The 17,962-nt window shown below is 52.6% G+C and overlaps 1 protein-coding gene across 7 annotated transcripts in view; it reads right to left on the bottom strand.

Annotated features, from left to right (window-relative positions):
• Positions 1–17,962, bottom strand: part of KCNN3 (potassium calcium-activated channel subfamily N member 3) — a 132,781-nt gene that overhangs the window by 31,581 nt on the left and 83,238 nt on the right. The window contains exon 1 of one of the 7 annotated variants that reach the window (XM_072829595.1): positions 10,651–10,697. The exons of the other annotated variants lie outside the window; for them this stretch is intronic. Coding sequence (XP_072685696.1) covers positions 10,651–10,682 — 32 coding nt within the window. The 5' untranslated portion in view covers positions 10,683–10,697. Of the gene's footprint in view, positions 1–10,650; positions 10,698–17,962 lie in introns of those variants that run through there. 7 annotated transcript variants of the gene reach the window in all.

Genomic DNA, 17,962 nt, shown 5'->3' on the forward strand with positions numbered 1-17,962 from the left:
GGGAGCTCTGAGATGGATGGAGGGAGGGAGACCCAGCAGGAGGGAGGCCTCAGGGAACAGTGGGCAGGGGCACGGGGCCCAGGGGGACAGGGCCTGGTGGTCCTTGGATGCCAGCTGAGTGCCAGCCTGGAGCAGGTCAAAGGCCCTGGGAGACATTTCTCCAAGAAGACAAAACTGACAAAAAGTCGAATGTGTCTGAAGGTCCTGAGAAAAGGTTGGAGAGCTGCCAGAACGTGGATATGAATTAGTGAGAAATATGCAGAGACTGAGCAGATGAACAGACCAGGTCACAACCAGGAGAAACAGGAGGTTCTGCAGGAGAGGCGTCACCGTGCTTTACCGAAGGCACACATATGAGCAGAGTTAAGAGAGTGTTGGCCGGTGATCTCAGACCAGGATCAGGAGAGGCTAGTGAGGGTGACCAGAGGAGGTCTAGGGGGCCAGGAGGGGCACAGGGAGGGCAGGGGCCACATCCTCACCTCCCACATGGAAAGCGAGCAGATAAGAGACTTGTGCCACTGAGAGACGGGGAGGTGTATGCGAAAATTAACAAGCACCAGGCCATCGGAGTACCCACTCTGGAGGAGGGCAACAAATAGCCCAGAACAACTGACCCTAAAACGCATCCTTCTATAATTTCCATGATATCAAACATAAAACCAAACCTAAGAGAAAAAAAAACAAATATGCACATAACGTGAAATTAACTATGAAACATCGGAAGGAACAGGTGTCACTGAGCTCACTGTGCAGGCGGCCTGTGGGAAAGCCGGGTGCCTCCTCTGCATTCTGAACCCCGTGTCCCCATGGGCGCACCCACCCACACAGCACACAGTTTGGCCTTGCCTGCTCCAAGTCACACTCCAAGAGGGCAGTCCCCTTCCTCCTCCTTCACGTGCGTGTGTCATCCCCTCCTTCTGAGCGCAGGCTGGGCCTGCAGCTTGTTTCTAACAAATGGAAGGTGGTGGAGGTGACAGATGATAAAAAGACCACAGCCTCTGTCTCAGGTGATCCCTACCTCGGGAGAAGCCGCTTGCCCTGCCAGGAGGTGACCTGGCGAAGAGGCCTGGGTGACAAGAAGCCACAACCTGCCCACAGCGTGGGCCTGGAAGCAGAGGCCCTCCCCCTCCACCCTTGAGGCTAAAGAGGAAGCCACAGCCCAGCCCACAGCTGACTACAACCTCAAGAGAGACCCAGAGCCAGGGTGCCCTTTCAGGCTGCCCCTGAATTCCCGACCTTTAGCAACCATGAGATAGGAAACATCTGCCATTGGCAGCTGCTCACTTACAGGACAACTCGTCACACAGCAACAGGTGACTGGCATTGGGGGCTCTTCTGTGAGCTGTGCTCTTGCACGCAGCATATGTGTGATCTGTGTGGCCACCGTGCTTCCTGTCCCATCCGCGATGCAGTGTGCTCAGTCACCTACTGACAAACAATGGGTGCTCTCCAGGTTTGTCCTCTGGCGAGCACTACTGCTATTGCCATCCTCAACCATAGTTCCTGGCGCATCATCTTAGAGAATCTATGGGGACATGCACCCAACACTGGGTTTGCTGGTTTTTAGGGCATGTACATCCTTAACTTCATTAGGAAAGGCCACATGACTTTCCAAAATGGCAGCACCATGAGGCTGCTGCCAGCTGTAGACTACAAGTCCTGCTGCTCCATGTCCTCATTGATACTCACCATCATCTGAGTTAAGTTTTGCTAAACAAGTGGGTAAACTGGTCCCTCACCATGCTTTTACTCAGCATTTTTCTGGTGAAACCTTGAGTATCCTTTCATTTGTTTATGGGTCATGTTTCCTCTTCTATGGAGTATCATTCCTGACTTCTGCCCATTTTTCTATTGCTTTGTTTTTGTCTGTTTTTCTTTTTGTTTCTTTTATATTCTAGATGAGAACTGTGTCAGTTTTTATGTATTGAAAATTCTTTTTTCAGTTTGTGTCTGTCTTTTTATTTTCTTTGTAGTACTTTTGATGACTAGAAGTTTTAAATTGTACCACAGCTGAATTTATCATCCTGTTCACGTATAGCCAGTGACATATAATTTTTAAAGAAATACTTCCCTATGTGCAGTTATGAGATGTTTAAATGTTTCTGAATACTGAATATTGCCTTCCACACTTTAAGTCTTTAATTCACCTGGAATTGATTTTGCATATGGTGTGAGGTAGGGATATGCTTTCCTTCCTCTCCTGTGGGTAGCCAATCATCCTGGGCCCATCCTGGCCCCCCCCCCCCACCTCTGTCCTATGGATTCAACACAGAAGTAACGCAGCTTCTGAGCTCTCTATTCTGTTCCATCAGCCTGCATTTCACCCCTGTGGTTCCTTTATACACCTCTTTGCAGCCCGTTCTGCACATGTTCTCGGAGCTTCACGCAGAACAGGTGCTCAGTACGTATCTGTGGAATGACTGTAGCTGGCTTGTTACTTTTCTGTCTCCGTGGGGAAGTGGTGCTTGCTCTATGAGTTCAGTGAAGCATGTTAGGGAGACTCTAGCTGCTCTCTTCAGCAGGTAAAGTTTTGTCATCTGCTGAATTCCTTGGGCTCAGAGTCAGTTCTCACCATTATAGTGAGCTCAGCTCCATGGCAATGGCTGTGACTTGACTCTTTCCACATGGATCTTAGTGATCTGATGGCTCTAGTCATTCATCCTGGGTCTGGTTTGTTTGCTGGAGATTTTTAGGGATCAAGCTAAGTATGTTGCCTTGTCCTCACCTCCCAGTCATTGGCCAGCTTCACACAGTCAGACCCCAGCCCACTGAGCTGTGGACCCTGGCTTGTTAAACTCTCCAACAAAAACGCCAACAACATGTACCCATCAACCCCTTGAACTGACCCACTGATGGGCTTGGAGACCTTTGGTGCCTCCCTTCTCAGAAGCCTGCTCTTTGGCATTGGCAGGGCTGGCTGTCCTGGTTTCCTCCTGCTCTCCCTCTGCCCATCCTTCTTGGCTCCTCCATCTGGCCTCCTCTCCAGCATTCTCTGCTGCATGCTCACCTTGTGCTCCCACCAGGCCCGCCACTATCCTCACTGACCCTTCTCAGGGACCCTTCAAGACCCAGCTCAAATCTCACCAGCCCCACCCAGCCAGAGTGAGCCTTTGCCTCTAATCCCACACCACCTGGTGTTTGCACTGTCTGCACGCTGCCTGCAGGCAGCCTGTGTAGGACACCCCAGGTTGTCATGGCAGGAATGCACTGGCTGGGCAGCCAGGCTGCCGGGGTTTGAATCTGGGTTTTGCCCCTTAGTTTCTGCATGACCTTGTCCTCAGTTTTCCTATCTGTAAAAGGGGATAACTGTACAATGCATACAGAGTTATTGTTGAGGCTGAATGAGTGGATATTTCCAAATGGAACAGCACCTGGCACCCAGTCACACTAAAAGTGTTGGCTATTGAGCTATTACCATCTTGTGTAAGTCCAGCCTTATCACAGGGGAAGAACGCAAGATCTGGAGCTGGATGCCTGCCTTTCAACTCCTGTCCTATGGATTTCCTTTTCTACTTTCCTCCCTCAGAAAGTAAGACTTGTTCTTGACCTGGAACAAAGCACTTTACTATCTCAGAATCAGTTTGATCTTCAGGGAAGCCGAGTGTCATGTGTCCCTGACCATCTCACGGGTTGTGGGGAGGAGTCAGAACGGAAGGGCTTTGTCAAACTCAGACGTAGGATACGTGTCCCATCCCATACAGGTGTGACATTGCCTGTTGATGAGCAACCCCCACCCCATCTCTTCCCATCAGATTCCCCCCACCCCCAGGGCCCTTCCCATCCGGGACCCCTGCTACCCAGGCTAATCCCACCAGGACCCATCCAGCTCTGGGCTCATTGCACCCTGGTCCCTTCCCCCAGAACTTCTCCCACAGAGACCTCACTTTCCAGCCACCCACCCTGAGCTCCTCCCACTCTGCCCCTCCCACTGGGGGACCCGTCCCACCCTGAGCTCCTCCCACCTGGGCTCCTCCCACTCTGAGTTCCTTCTACTCTGGCCCCTCCCACCGGGGCCCCTCCCACCTGGGACTCAAGCCCGGGGGACTGGGGCATCCAGGAGAACAGGTGCACTGCCCCGCCAGACAAAGGTGCCCCTCCCAGGTTCTATTCGCCGCTGCCCCACTGCTCTGGATCGATCACTGCCCCTTCGCTCTGGGGTGATTTGCAGTTTGGACTCCTTATCTCTATCAATCCCATCTGCTCCATCTGCAAAATATGCCCGGAATCAGCCAGTCCCTCTGTCCCTACAGCTGCCCCTCACCTGGTCCAGGCTTATCCTCTCACCAGGACTATCACAGCCATCCCCCAACTGATCTGCTTCGGCCTACGCGACCCCCACCCACCACCCCACTAAGCAGCCAGGGGGTCCCTTCAGAAAGTAAGACAGACCCCATCACCTCTCTGCTCAGAAATTCCCAAATCTCTCAGAACAAAAGCCAAAGTCCTTCTGGGGCCCAGGACGACCTGTCTGACCCCAGAGTCCAGGAGCCACCTCCTCATCACTGGGCTCTTGCCACCTGGTGTCTGCACCAATGCTCAAGGACGCAGCTTTACTCCTGCCTCCAGCTTTGGTCCTCCCCATCCCTCTTCCCCAGAAGGTGCTGCCTCAATGGTTTCAGGTCAGCCTCTCAGCAGGGCTTCCCTATCCACCCCCTGCATGACTGCACTACTGCCCCGCCCCTCCCTGTCCCCATGCACAAACTCTTCCCCGCCCCCACCTCATACATACTGGGCTAATTCTTGTATTTATTGACCGTTGGCCCCATAAGAATGGAAACCTCAGGGACAGGACGTTCTGTACTTTGCTGCTGTGTTTCTAGCACTCGAATGAATGAATAAACGATCCCACTTTGTCTTTATCACAAGCCAGCAGGACAAGGTTGCAGGACAGGGGCTCCTACCCCGATGTGATCGCAAAGCAGTGAGGAACCCAAGAGAGCAACTGGCCAAACCAGCTTCTCAGAGAAGACAGTGAAAAGCTGACCCTAAGAATGGCAGCTGCAGTGAGCAGGGGCAGGGTGGGGTAGGTGGCAGTATCTGGGTGCCTGGGCTGGGCCTCCAGCTCTGGCAGCACAGCACCTGCTCGGCCCCGCCAGTGGGACGGTGGCCAGAAGGCTCTGCACTTGCCCCATAGCAGCCACTGTGAGCAAGCCCTCATGCTCTGACTCTGAGGAGGAGCTCTCATGAACTCTGGGCTTTACTCCTACCCCTGCCTCTGCCTCTGTCCAGACTGTCCACACCATCAACTCATTATCCAGCACCCTTAGAAGGCTAGGGGTGTGATCCAGCTTCGGGGGGAATCCCCGCCGTGTTCCAAGGGTACTCCACGAGCCTTGGTTCGGAGGCTCTGAGACATGCTTGCAGGGTGGGACAGAGCCACTGACGTGAAGTCAGGTAAACAGTGAGTGGCTGATGGGCCACGCTACTTGTTGTGGCTGCAGGTGAATTCACATCCAAGCAAAGAAAAAAAATAATAAAGTTCTTTCTTTTCTTAGAAACAATTTCCCTAATAAACATCTTGAAATGTGAAATAAATGGCCTTGGGGACACAGGCTGTCCCGAGCCTGCCAGCCCTCATGCCCAGGGTGGTGTGCTCACTAGTCACTCTGCTTTATCAATGTGGCTACTGTCCTAGTTTTTAAGAGTTGGCTTGAATTTAGGAAAGGAAGCTGTGCTTCCTTCTACCTGGTAATTCAGGGCAGCAGCTCTGGATCTTTCCAAAGCAAATCTAATCTTTTCTTTCGAGCCCCAAGAGCTACCAGCATTGGGTGCAAGGCCTCCACTTATTTTTAAAATGGGAGAGGGATGCCTGGGTGGCTCAGTGGTTAAGCGGCTGCCTTCAGCACAGGGTATGATCCTGGAGACCCAGGATCGAGTCCCACATCGGGCTTCCTGCATGGACCCTGCTTCTCCCTCTGCCTCTGCCTCTCTTTCTGTGTGTCTCTCGTGGATAAATAAATAAATAAAATCTTTTTAAAAATAAAAATAAAAATAAAATAAAATGGGAGAAACCCACCACCAGCCCAAAGCACGACAGCTGCAACAAACCAGCTACAATGTGCCACCACACAGACACGGCTTGTTTCCCCTCTGTGGACACAGTTTGATGTGGATTTTCTCACAGATGTGTGGGCACGCATGTCTCCTCTGGTAGTTTTCTGTGCAGACTTTCACCAAACATGGAAGACTCAGGACATCAGGCTGGTGTCACATGTGGATGCAACTTCTCTTGACAAGCTGTGGTGGGACGTCTGAGCAAGGACGCCCAGCTCAGCTTTCTTCCATGTGCATTTCTCATCCCTTGGGTCTCTTCCTCCCCGCATTCTGTTTGTCCAGCTTCTCCAGTCTGCAAATGGAGGCAGCATTCCTTCCACAGGCTGCTTCCTTCACAAAGGGGAGCACTGTCAGCCTCTCTGAATGGCTATTAAATTAAAAACCAGATGGCTCATCTGGCAGATCCTTCTGAGTCAGTTTCTCTATTTGCAATGTTTTCTTTCTTATTAAAAAATATTTCCATGTTTCCTGATTTGGAAATGTTTAATAAAAATGCATGAAAATGGAGAAAAACAATATGCTTGGAAGGAGCACTTTAGCATGGGAAGCACGTCTTGCAGGGTGGCTGGAGGTGGAGCACGGAGAGGGCACAGGGTGCACATCCCAGCCACGTCTCTGGCTCCCTTCTGTAAGACAAACGTCTCTCAAGGGGTCACGTTGATGGTCGAGTGCAAGGCCCTGCTCGGTGCCCGGTGCATGTCTGGGGCTTGCTGAGTGAGTCCCTGTAGCCGATGGCTACAAATGAGCCCCTGCCACGTGCCAGGCTGGGCACCTGCTTCATGAAACATACTTTCCCATGAAGAAGGCTGACGCAAAAGCAAAAAAGGCCAAGTAGCAAGTGAGACAAGCACTGGGGATGGCACGGCATGGTGCACCTGGCGGGGACTCTCTAGGACAGGACCCTGAGGCCACCCGGGGCAAGTAGGGGGGAGGTGAGGTGGGAGGGGCCTCCAGGTAGAGGAGAGGCAGGGCAGATAGTCACCAGCCTGGACGTGGAGGAGTGGAGCCCGTGAGGTGTTGGCACCTCTGGCCTGTCTGCTGGGCCACCTGCAGCCCGGGCCCTGTTTCCCTCTTTCCCTCCCCACTGCTTCTGAGGTTCAAGGTTTGAGGTTCCTCTGGAGACTCTGCACTCCAGCTTCTCCCTCATCCTCTCTCTCTCTTCTCCATCACCTCCCACCATGGGCTCTCATGGTGCATGTGCTCTTGGGTTCACCCTTCTGCATGGCCTGAGCCAGCCCAGGAGGCCAGGGTCTTGGGGAGTGACACTCCAACCCGGCCTCGCTGCCCTCCTGCTGTGGGCCCCAGGCCCTCATTCAGCTCCGCCGACCTGGGTGGCCACATGTGAGCGTCCACTCCTGGTCAAGGCTTGCCTCGACATCTACCATCCATCAGCGCTAACTTGGAAGCAAAGTTCTGACTTCTTCACTCACAGAGACAAGAATCCCAATGGTTGGGATTCTCGTAAGGCATTTCCTCCAAGAACTTAGAGGTGGTCTGTTTCTCATCTCATTTTATTTCTGGGACACTTTCTGTGAGGTAGGTAGGACTGCATATATAGCTCTATCTTACAAGATAGGAATAATCATTACTGTTTGTCAAGTGTGGCCACATGCAACATTATCTCAGTTAACCTTCATGATAATGAGTTTTGGATCGTCATTTCCTGTTTTCTTGAATTGGAAACTCATGCTCAGCCATATTAGGGAACTTGCACAGAATAAAACATCTACCACATGGTAGAGCCTAAGTGAGAGTTTGGCTTTGGCTGATTCCACAGCCCCATCTTCGACCACATTGATCCTGCCTTTGAGGAAGTGGAGGCCCAGAGAGGTCCACAGCAGAAGCTGCTGGGGTGCCTGTCTTTCTTGGGCACCTGATCCTGGATTTGTATATCAATGAGCTGGCCTTACAAGGGAGCAAGCCAGAGCCAGGGCTGCCCTGTTCTGCAGTGTAGGTTGTGCAGGGTGCAACTCCAGGGAGTGCCATTCACGGAGATGTCCATGTGAACACTGCCTCCTGGAGGGCAATGCTGCGTAGGCAGTGGTCCTGGTTGGAGCCTCAAAGGAAAAAAAGGGGGTCTTTCCCCACTCAGTTATACTTTCCAAAGGGAATTAAAGGCAGGCAGCTCCTCAGGCAAGCCAGTGTTGAGGAGGGCACAGAGCTGCAGGCTTGCCTGGGCAGTGTGAGTGTGGAAGGGAGGCAGGGACCACCCTGGGGGCAGGAACAAAGAGGAGGGTAGAAGAAATGCCCTGGGAAGTTCTGTTGCTGCTGTTTCCCAGAGCAGTGGGGCTTCCAGGTCAGGAACACGAGCCCTACTTGCATAGCCTCACCTTTAGAGGGGAGAGTAGGTGCCTGGAAGAAGGGGACCAGGCTGCATGGCCTGGGCTGCAGGATGCTTCCTGGGTACCTGCTGCCAACATATAGGGTGTGGCCATCTCTGACCTCTTTCCACAGGCCTAGGCACGTAGGTGCCACAGGCCCTGGCCTTCTGGGGCTGGGCTTTGCCTACAGGGGGATGAGTCTGGGGGAAGCTCAGCCCAGGGCTGGCCCAGGCCCACCAGCTCCACTGTCAAACCTCATGTGGGAAGTCCTGGGATGCATCAGAATCATGCTGATCCTTAAGCTCAGCATCGCGGAGAGAGGACTGGAGCTGGCCAGCACACCCGGCTCTCCCGCCAGGGGAAGGGGTCTACCAGGAGGAACTCGTAGATCCCTGGAGTTTCCTGGCATGCCCTGAGATCTCAGAGAACAGCTGGGAGGAGAGGCTCATGTGCTGGGGTGCGGGCCAAGGGGCTCAGACGCCCCCCCTCCCTGCTGTTTCTGCGGCCTTGGGAGCCGTGAGAGGATGCAGCTGGGCAGGACTGCCCTCCACCTCTCGAGCTAGAGGACGGCAAGGGGCAGAATGAGGGGATGTGGCTGCTGGAGGCCCCTTCTCATTGCAGGGCCTGAAGGCACAGGTCAGGTCACCCCTTGTCGCTGTGGCTCCCACCCTGGCTGCCTTCAGGGGCCGCATCTGCGAAGACACGGATTCCCAGGAGGCCTGTCCTGAGTCGGTCCACTGGTGACCATGTCCTGTGAACACAGGAGTGGCTGCGCCAAGGGTCTCTGCCCATAGAATGGGCTCCTCCCAGGGACTGTTGGCGCAGAGGCCCAGGACTTTCTCAGGGACGGAAAGACATGGACACACACTTGAGATGGCAGGAGGCACCTTGCCTGTTGAGTCATCTTTGTCCCTAGGAGTCACTGAGTCTTGGGCTGCCTCCAGCACAGCAAGCCTCACTCCTTCCAGATAGAGGTGAGGCTGCAGAGGGAGTGGCGGGCCCAGCGCTCTGTGCCCCTTGCCACCCAGCCGCCCCTTCTGCCCGAGGCACCAGCCATGTGTGCCAGCGGCTGGGCCCAGGACCAAGACCCTCCACCAGGGGCTCAGATTCTCTACCACTTCTCTCCTCTGGTCATGGGTTTCCTTATCCGTAAAACAGGAGAATTTGGCTACATGAGCCCCAGAGCCCCTTCCAGCCCCATGGTGGAGGTTCCTTTGATCACGCTCTCCCTCGCATCCCCTGCCCTGTCTCTGAAGAGCTTGTGGCTGGGTCCCGACCACAAACACAGACACCAGGGGTCTCCACAGATAGGTGGCCTTTGGTGTCCTGGGGGGGAACATGATACCTTCAGGGGGGACTGGCCTTGACCCAGCCTCCCTTGCCCCCCGCTGCCAGGAGCTGCAGCAGGTGACTTCCATGTTACATGGAGCCTCTCCTGGCCCCTGGAGGAGACCGTTGGCCCTTGAACACGCATGAGTCCTACGACAGGGCAGGGGACAGTGAGCGGATATGGCGACTGAGCTCGGGCCACCATACCAGTGGCTGCCTCTATGCCCTCCTGCCCCCTGGCAGCTCAGCAGGGCCTGGGCTCCTTCATCTGGACGCCGGCCTCCCTCTGCTTTACAGGAAGCAGCGTCACGAAGATGCTCTCTACACGTTGCCAGGCAACAGACACTGCCTGGAAACTACAACCCACCTCTGACCCTTCTCTGGACAAAACCCGCAGAGGAGGGAGCGCGGAGCTTCGGAGAGCGAAGGCGCAGCCAGACAGTTGTCTACATGCCAGGAAGCAAACAGACAGGGAGGAAAACCTGCTCACTGGCATGAGGGAGACAGAGAAGGAGACATGGAGGGAAGCCTCCTTTATTTATTTTTGGGTCAAATTAGTCATGATTAGCGTCGGGGCCACTGATAGTGACAGTTCCGTGGCGAACACACATCTCTTGGCTCCTATTTTTACCTGGTAAGTGATTTTAATAAATGCAGCCTGAGCGACGGCACAATTCCCCACAGACCCTCCAGGAAACACAACTACCCTGAAACAAGGATCTCCATGGCCTTCGTGGTCACCTGCTCACCCCAGCACAGGTTCATTTGCTTGTTAGTCCAGTGGCCTAGGGCTCTGAAACTTCAGAGCCCTGCGTGGGTCAGGAGGGCCAGGCTGGTGGTGCCCAGCAGCCAGGGGCCACAGAGGAGGGCCTGCAGGAGGGTCACCCTAATTGGGCAGCAGCCTGCACCACCTGTGAGCAACAGATGGTTTTCCTTCCTTACTCACCTCCTGCAGGCGCTGGGCACTCCGGTGGGCATTTCCTAACGGACTCACCGTCTGCTGGGGGAGAAACAATCAAATGAGCGACCTCACGCCACAGTGAGCGAGGCCTGCACTGCCCTGGGCCCGTGTTTCCATCAGTGACATGGAGAAAATACTATAAAAGGTTCCTGCAAGGGTTTAGCAGAATGCTGTACAGAGAATGCAGCACTTAACATATGATGGCTCCCCCCTCCTCCAGCTCCCCGGGCCCTGCCACAGCCCTGCCAGCCCTTGTGCTTCACCAGATTTGGCCACAGAGACAGTCTGGCAACCTCAGGAGGGTACAGTCTAATTTCTAAAATCATGAAAAGCCTCAAGACGCATTTATCCCTAAATAAAACCCACAGTTTAAATTATAAACAGGAACAAAACAAATTAAGGACGCTGGTAACTAAGTGGGAACATTTTCATGTGTTAAACTTGACAAAATAATTATAAAGCCATATCCAGTTAACTATATTCACGTTTACTTAACTCTGTAAGTTTGACAATATAAGTGTTTACTTTATTAATTCTGACATATACTTTCCAAAACCCATCTAGCCAGTCACTCCCCCACCCCCACTCCGACGTGTGGCATTCAACACAATGGGCTTTATTACCTGCACCCGCTAACAGGAAGTGGCTTCCACTAAAAACCAGTACCAATCACAGTCTCCGTCTAGGTACCAGAGAGATGCCCTCACACAAACTGTAAAGTGACTTCATAGCCCAAACTGGAAAAAAAAAAAAAAAATACAACAACAAAAACCCTTACATTTTCTTTGCACATTTTGCTCTTTCTCCCTTGGCCCCAACACAGTCACATGAGACAACCTTCCAGTTTGGCAAACACCCTGAGAGCTGTGCAGCAGGCAGGCAGGCCCCCAGGTGCCAGGTCTCCACCGCCCTGCCAGCCGGGGGACAGGACAAGTCCCTGAGCATGGCTGAGCTGCCAGGCCCTCTCCTCCTGAATGGGCCTCAACCTCTCCCTGTCTGCGCCTGTCCCAGGGCCGGAGAAGAGCAGGAGGCCTGTGGTTTATGGCCTTCCTGGCTTTTCACGCCGTCTCTTGTTGGAGCTTCACAACACCTGCCGCCACCTTCCCACCCCGCCCCAGGACGTGGGTAAGACAGCTTGTAGCTCCAATCTCAGATATCAGAAGAATGAGACCCAGGGACAGAAAGGACCCACTGCCCGCCAGGATCCAGCCACAGGCCCAGGCACCAGTCTCAGGTGATGGAAGGTAAGTGACTTGGCCAAGACCACACAGCCTGGCCCATGATACGTGAGGCTGTGAGTCTGGGCTTTCTGACTTCAGTGCCACTGCTTCCGACTCCACACACAATAAGCCTCACGTTTAGAAAGGTGAGGTGGTGTTATAATTGTTGCAAATGTTACTGAAATGGAACCAAACTGGTTTTATCAGGGGTGGACAAGGACTGCCTCGGACTGCCAAGGGCCCGGACGTTAACATGGGGAATACGGACTGATCTCCTAGGGGTGCAGTGAGAGGTTTTAGGGGAGCAGGTCATACCTAGGGGTAGGATTTGAAGCCAGAGAAGCTACTTCGCCAGGCCTGTGTGAGGTGGCAGGAAGAGACGTGTTAGAGAGATTACAGAGTGAGAACCGCAGGGCTTGATGCCTGAATAGAGCTGGAGGGAGGTGGGCACAGGTGCAAGATGGTGTGTGGTTTCGAGCCTGAGAGGTACTTACGGCCCAAGAGCCCTTCTTCTCCCTTTTGTCCCCAGCAAAAGAACCTAGGAGTGAGCAAGGCTCTCCATGATACATACCATGTAATCGACCAACGAATGCAAATGAAAATGACGTGTTATTTCCAGGAAACGTCTTTAGAGAGAAAGCATATCTGACTTTCTCCCTTCGTCCCTCCTGCATGACAGAAGGTAAAAATGGGATGGCTGGAGCTCCTGCAGCCTTCTTGAAGTAAGAGGAAGAAACCATGACCCAAAGCTGGCAGGGCAACAAGAGAGAAGGAGCTGGGTCCCTGATGCTCTGGAGCTCCATACCTGCTCATGACTGACCCTTTCCAGGCTTCTTTTGCATAATAAAGAAACTTCTCTTTTGCTTAAGCCACTATTATTTGGGGGTTTCCTGTCACTTGCAGCCAAAAGCTAGCCCTAAGGAAGAAAGCTCCTGAAAAACGAAAACAGAGATGGAGAGAAACTAGAGGTGGCCTGACTCTGAACAGAAACTCAATGTCCAAGATACTCAACGTGTGAGAAAATGCACGTGATTCAGCCTGCGGCTCTCAGAGTGCTGGCCAGTCCCACCTCCTGCCCCCTCCCCAGAGGTTGCAGTGGCCACCCATCTCCTTGCCCCAGTGGCTTCTTCCCTGCTCCCAGTGGATTCTCCACATGGGTCCTTGGCCACATGCTTAGAACGAGCCAGACTGTATATGGCTCTTCTAGTTGTACACCTTTGGAGGCTTCCTGCTGCCCTTGGCACCACCCCCTCCATGCAGCCCAGGCTCTGCCACAGCCACATGCCCTCAGCCCCCCAACCTCCTGCTTACTCCTCACCACGCTCTTCGCTCTTCGCCACCTTTGGTGTACATGTCATGTTGTTCCCTCTTCCTGGAAAGCTCACCCCCTTGGTCTGTAAATGGCTTATCGGGTCTCAGCTGACACACATGCTCCCTGGAACGACCTTCCGAGCAGGTTCCCACTCAGTAGGATTGCTCTCCAACCCCATTACTTAAAAAAAAAGTCATTGCAACCATGTGTTTTAACTCCTTCACAGGCTGCAGGATAGATCTGAAATCACTTATTTGTTTCTCATTATCAGTTTTCCCTGGTGGACTATAAGCTCCATGAGGGTCATGTTTTATTTTCTAAGGTGTATTTATGTCCTAACACAGTGCCTGCTGGATAGTTAGACTCCATAGGATTTATAACATCATGATTTAGCAAACTATTTGTCATAGAACATTGCCCCTCAGGGGAGAGGCTTGGGAGGCACGGCACACGCATGTGTCCGTGGATGGTTGTCTGGGGGCGGGCGTGATGACAGGGATGACAGACGGAGCAGCATGCCCAGTTCAGGGAAGCGGAGTTGGTAGACGACAGCCTGGAAGGATGGTGCAGAGAGCCAGGGAGGGGACCTCAACACTCAGTGCTCCATCCTATCAGAGGGAGGTCCAAGGCAGAGAAAAGGCCCCCACCCCTTGCTAAAGCTGGCAGCGGGACAGGAGCATCTAGACCTTAGAGCCCTGCCTGACCCCCACATGATTTCTGAGCAGCCTCTGGCCTCAGCCTCCGCTGCGGCTCCCATCAGGTGGTGGGCCATGCCGGGCCACAGGGCTCAGGCCAAGCAAGCGTGAGCAGAGGCCCCGGGACCTGTTCACCATCCCCAGGACATTGTACCTATTCCACAGGCCCGGGCCATCCCTGCAGGCTGCCCTCAAGCTGCATTAAACATAGTTATGGAGGGTAACATCCAGAAAATGAGAGGCTGCTACCATCGTGGGCACTGGATTCAGTCTGGGGCCCACTCTGTGGGGACACAGATGAGCAGGGAGAAGAGGAGCAGGAGCGGGAGTCTGGTCAGAACAGAGTCCCATGAGGACCTGTCCAAGGAGCAGAGACCATTCATTTCAGGAAGATGAGACTGGTTCTCCAACACCGAGGGTCTTGGGTGGAAGGGGGACCCCAGCCTGCTTCACTGGAGGCTCATGGTGTGCCACTCATTGTGCCCTCCACTGGGAGCTTCCCATGAATTATCCCATTTCTCAGATGTCCTGAGGCTAGCTTGTCCATGGTCACCTGTCACTAAGAGCCCAAGTAGGGCCCAAGCCCATACCTGCCCAGAGGGCAATGGCTTAACTACCAGCCCGTTGCCTGAATTTCTTTGGTGTTGATAACAGAAAACAGAGTTAGGACCTAAGTCACAAACAACACGGAGTTTAATTTCAACCAATATTAGAAAGATATTTCTATGTCAGAGCTGTCTGTAGACGGACTGAATGGTCTTTTGAAGTGGTGAGCTTCCCGTCCCAGGGTGTGTTCAGTGGAAGCTGTACGACTCTGGCCAGTTAAGTACATGACGACCAGGAACCGAACTGTCGCCTGCCCTGAGTTCAGGCCACATCCATTATAGACTCAACCTCTGAACACTGACGCTGCTGTGTGTGGGGCTCAGTTAAAACATGTTTAAATTGCCAAAAGGAGTTTTACTAACTCACTTTGTGCCCCATTCTGGGGTCGGCCTGCAGGGTCCTTGTCGGCAGGCAGCTCCCATGAGCCTCCTGAGAGAACATGACCACATGTGTTAGGGCTTGTGGATTCCCAGAGACACTACTTAGTCCTAAACTCTTAGGCAGTGTGGGGGCAGGTACTGGAGAGTTGAGGGGAGGGTGCCGTCAGGGGCCATTTGGAGCATGACCTGTTCTTGCCCACATTGTTTCCCAGCTCAGCTCCCAGGGTCTGTGGGGCAGTGGAGTCTGTATTAAATGGAGGGAGAAAATCTCATGAAACCATCCCCATGGTGCTAGGAGAACCGGGGTTGTAGGCCCCACGGGGTGGGTGGTGGCGTGGAGGGGACACAGAGCCCAGGGTGGTGAGGGAGCACCCCGGCCCAATCTGGGCCATGCAACACATGGAGAAGGCCTGTGGCTGAGGGCCCAGTCCCTCCCACTGGGTACCTGCCCAGCAACACAGGGTGCAGTGGGTCACCAGGGACCAAAAAAACAACTGGAAGTGGAAAAGTTGACAGAATGCTGTTTTCCTGTCTTGACTCATGCCAGCCCCCCACGTAACTGAACTAATGCAGCCTCCAGGAACTCCTCCCTTTCCTCACCTTAGCTCACTCAGACCACTCCAGCCCTAACAGGATGTGTGGTCCTGTTGTCCCCTGGGACTGTGACCCTGCCCCGCTGGCCCCAGGCCCTTGGGCTTCCCTGGGACACACGCACCCACAGCGGGGTGCTGCCCCTGGCAGAACCGAGAACATGGTCATTCCAGCCGTTTCTGTGGGCTCTGTTGTCTCTCATATCCCAGTGGGGAAGGGCTGGAATGACCCAGCTGGACAAAGAAGGCTGGTCCTTAGACTGCTCCACCAAAGGCAACATCTAGAAGGCAAACGGACCCTGGCCCCATCCCAGCAGGGAGGTTAGGGAAACCCAGAGTTTAGCAGGACCCAGGCTGGGGTAATTCGGGGATTGACTTGACGGGAAGGATGGAGAAGTCACACCTAAGGCAACAGGGAGTTCACTTGGCACCTGCGCATCCCAAACTTCCTGCTTCAGGACATTGACTTTACGGACACTCATCATTTCCCCAGTTCTTCCTTCTCCTAAGCACTGTCATCCCTATTATATAAGTAACCTATTATTATTTAATATGAAAGTATGAATACACTGGTCACAGATGAACCATTTCATGTTTAAATGTCAAAGAGCATAAATCACTGCAAATACAGAAGAGGAAAGACTTGCTGAATCACAGTCACTGGGAAAGAGAAAGTGGGCTGTAGGAGAGTAAAGGTGGGGGAATGTCAGAGGAGCACCTGGCACCAGAAGGCAGGCTGCGGGGGCGGGTATAGGGGAGCAGCCCTGGAGCAGAGGCCCAGCCCCAAGCCACTGCTGACTTCCTGAATCCTGAGTGCATAGACACCAGCCCTCCGGCCCTTGCCTGTGCGCGTCCCGACAGCAGCTCCTCCCCATGGGAACCACCTGTCCACGTTGGCGGCCCTGAGTCCGGCCAGCCCCTAGCCCCCTAGCCAATGCTGAAGAGCCCCTGGAGCCATGCGTTGGTCACACCTCACCTGCAGACTCCACCCGCCTGGACACCAGCTCTAGGTCCTTCCAGGAACGTTCCACAGGCACCAAGGGGCTGTAAGCAACACACCTGCCAGGGAGAGAGGACTCAGGTGGCTCATGGAGGCCACCCTGCCCACTAAGGCTGCTGGCTGCCAGGCGGGCAGGGAGCCTTCAGAAGAATTTCACTCTCTTCTGAGAAAAATTATATGTAAAACCTGAGCCATTCTAGTTTACTTTCCAAGCCCTGTTCACATGAAATTTGAGTTCCTGTGGAAGATGAAGAGGGATTTTACAGAGGGAGAAAAAAGCAACTGCTACCTCTTTCCACAAAACATAAACACGAGCACAATGTCATGCGTTTTCATTGTAGAAAATACATGTAATGGGTAAATCAATCACATGTAATATCCCACAGAAAAACTGTAGTATTATGTGTTTCCAAGCATTTTCTATGGATCTGGTATTGATTTTAAATTGGAGATACCCTATGTAATACTATTTCTGTCCTCCTTTTTCAAATACTATACAATAACTACTTTCCTGCCTTATGGGCTTCAAAAGGCTGATTTTTTACATTGTTGCCTAACTGTGCATCTCACAGATGTGCTATCATTCCTTTAACTACTCAAATCCTGGCCATTTATGTGGTTTCTTATTCTCCACTATCAGAGAAGGTGACATAGTAAAGAACATTAATATCAATTGATTATTCTGTTAGAACAGCTTCCTGGAAGGGAATTACTGATTGCAGTTCCAAACTCCACAGAAGCACCCTCCCCTCCACCAGACCTGCTGTCTGTATTCCCCAGGCAGCTTCTCCTCTTGCACCCTACTCCTTGTGGGAGGGACCCCCCCCCCAGCAATAGCAGCTTTATCCAGCACTGCATCATATTCATTTAAATTTGTGTCAATTCCAGAGGAGATACCATCACTATGTAGTCTTCATTTGTGGTTCTGTGACCAGTGAAGCTGGATGTATGTGTTTCTTCCAAGGTGGTTGTCTGGTGTTATGTATAGCCTTTTTTTTTTTAAACTGAGATGATTTTTTTCTGATTAGCTTCTGAGACTTCTTTGCATAAGAGGGATATTTACTTCTCCTCATGTTTGCTGCAAATATTTTCCCTAGTGTAACATTTGCTTTTAAAATAAGTGTGTATTTTTTGGAGGACAGAAATCTAAAATTATACGTAGGATGTAAGCAGATACAACAGTCTTCTCCTTCATGTTTCTTCTGAGATTTTAGGCATGATAGTTCTTTCCCATCGCAGGACTGATTAAATGTTCACTTTGTTTTTTGGAGCTTGCTTGTGGTTTCTTCTTCACATCTGACTCTTTAATCCACCTGGAATTTTGCTGGTGGCTGGTAAGGAGTGGGCTCTGATTTGGTTTTTCATCCAGGTATCTAACCTCCAATCTCTCCATGAACATTTACTGGAAAACCTATGGCTTCCTAACTGGTTTTCCTTCTCATCATTGAGTTCTTACATTCTAGGGTTTATTTCAGGGTTTTCCAGTAGGTTTCA

Source organism: Canis lupus, chromosome 6 (assembly GCF_048164855.1).
Source record: "Canis lupus baileyi chromosome 6, mCanLup2.hap1, whole genome shotgun sequence".
NCBI lineage: Eukaryota > Metazoa > Chordata > Mammalia > Carnivora > Canidae > Canis > Canis lupus.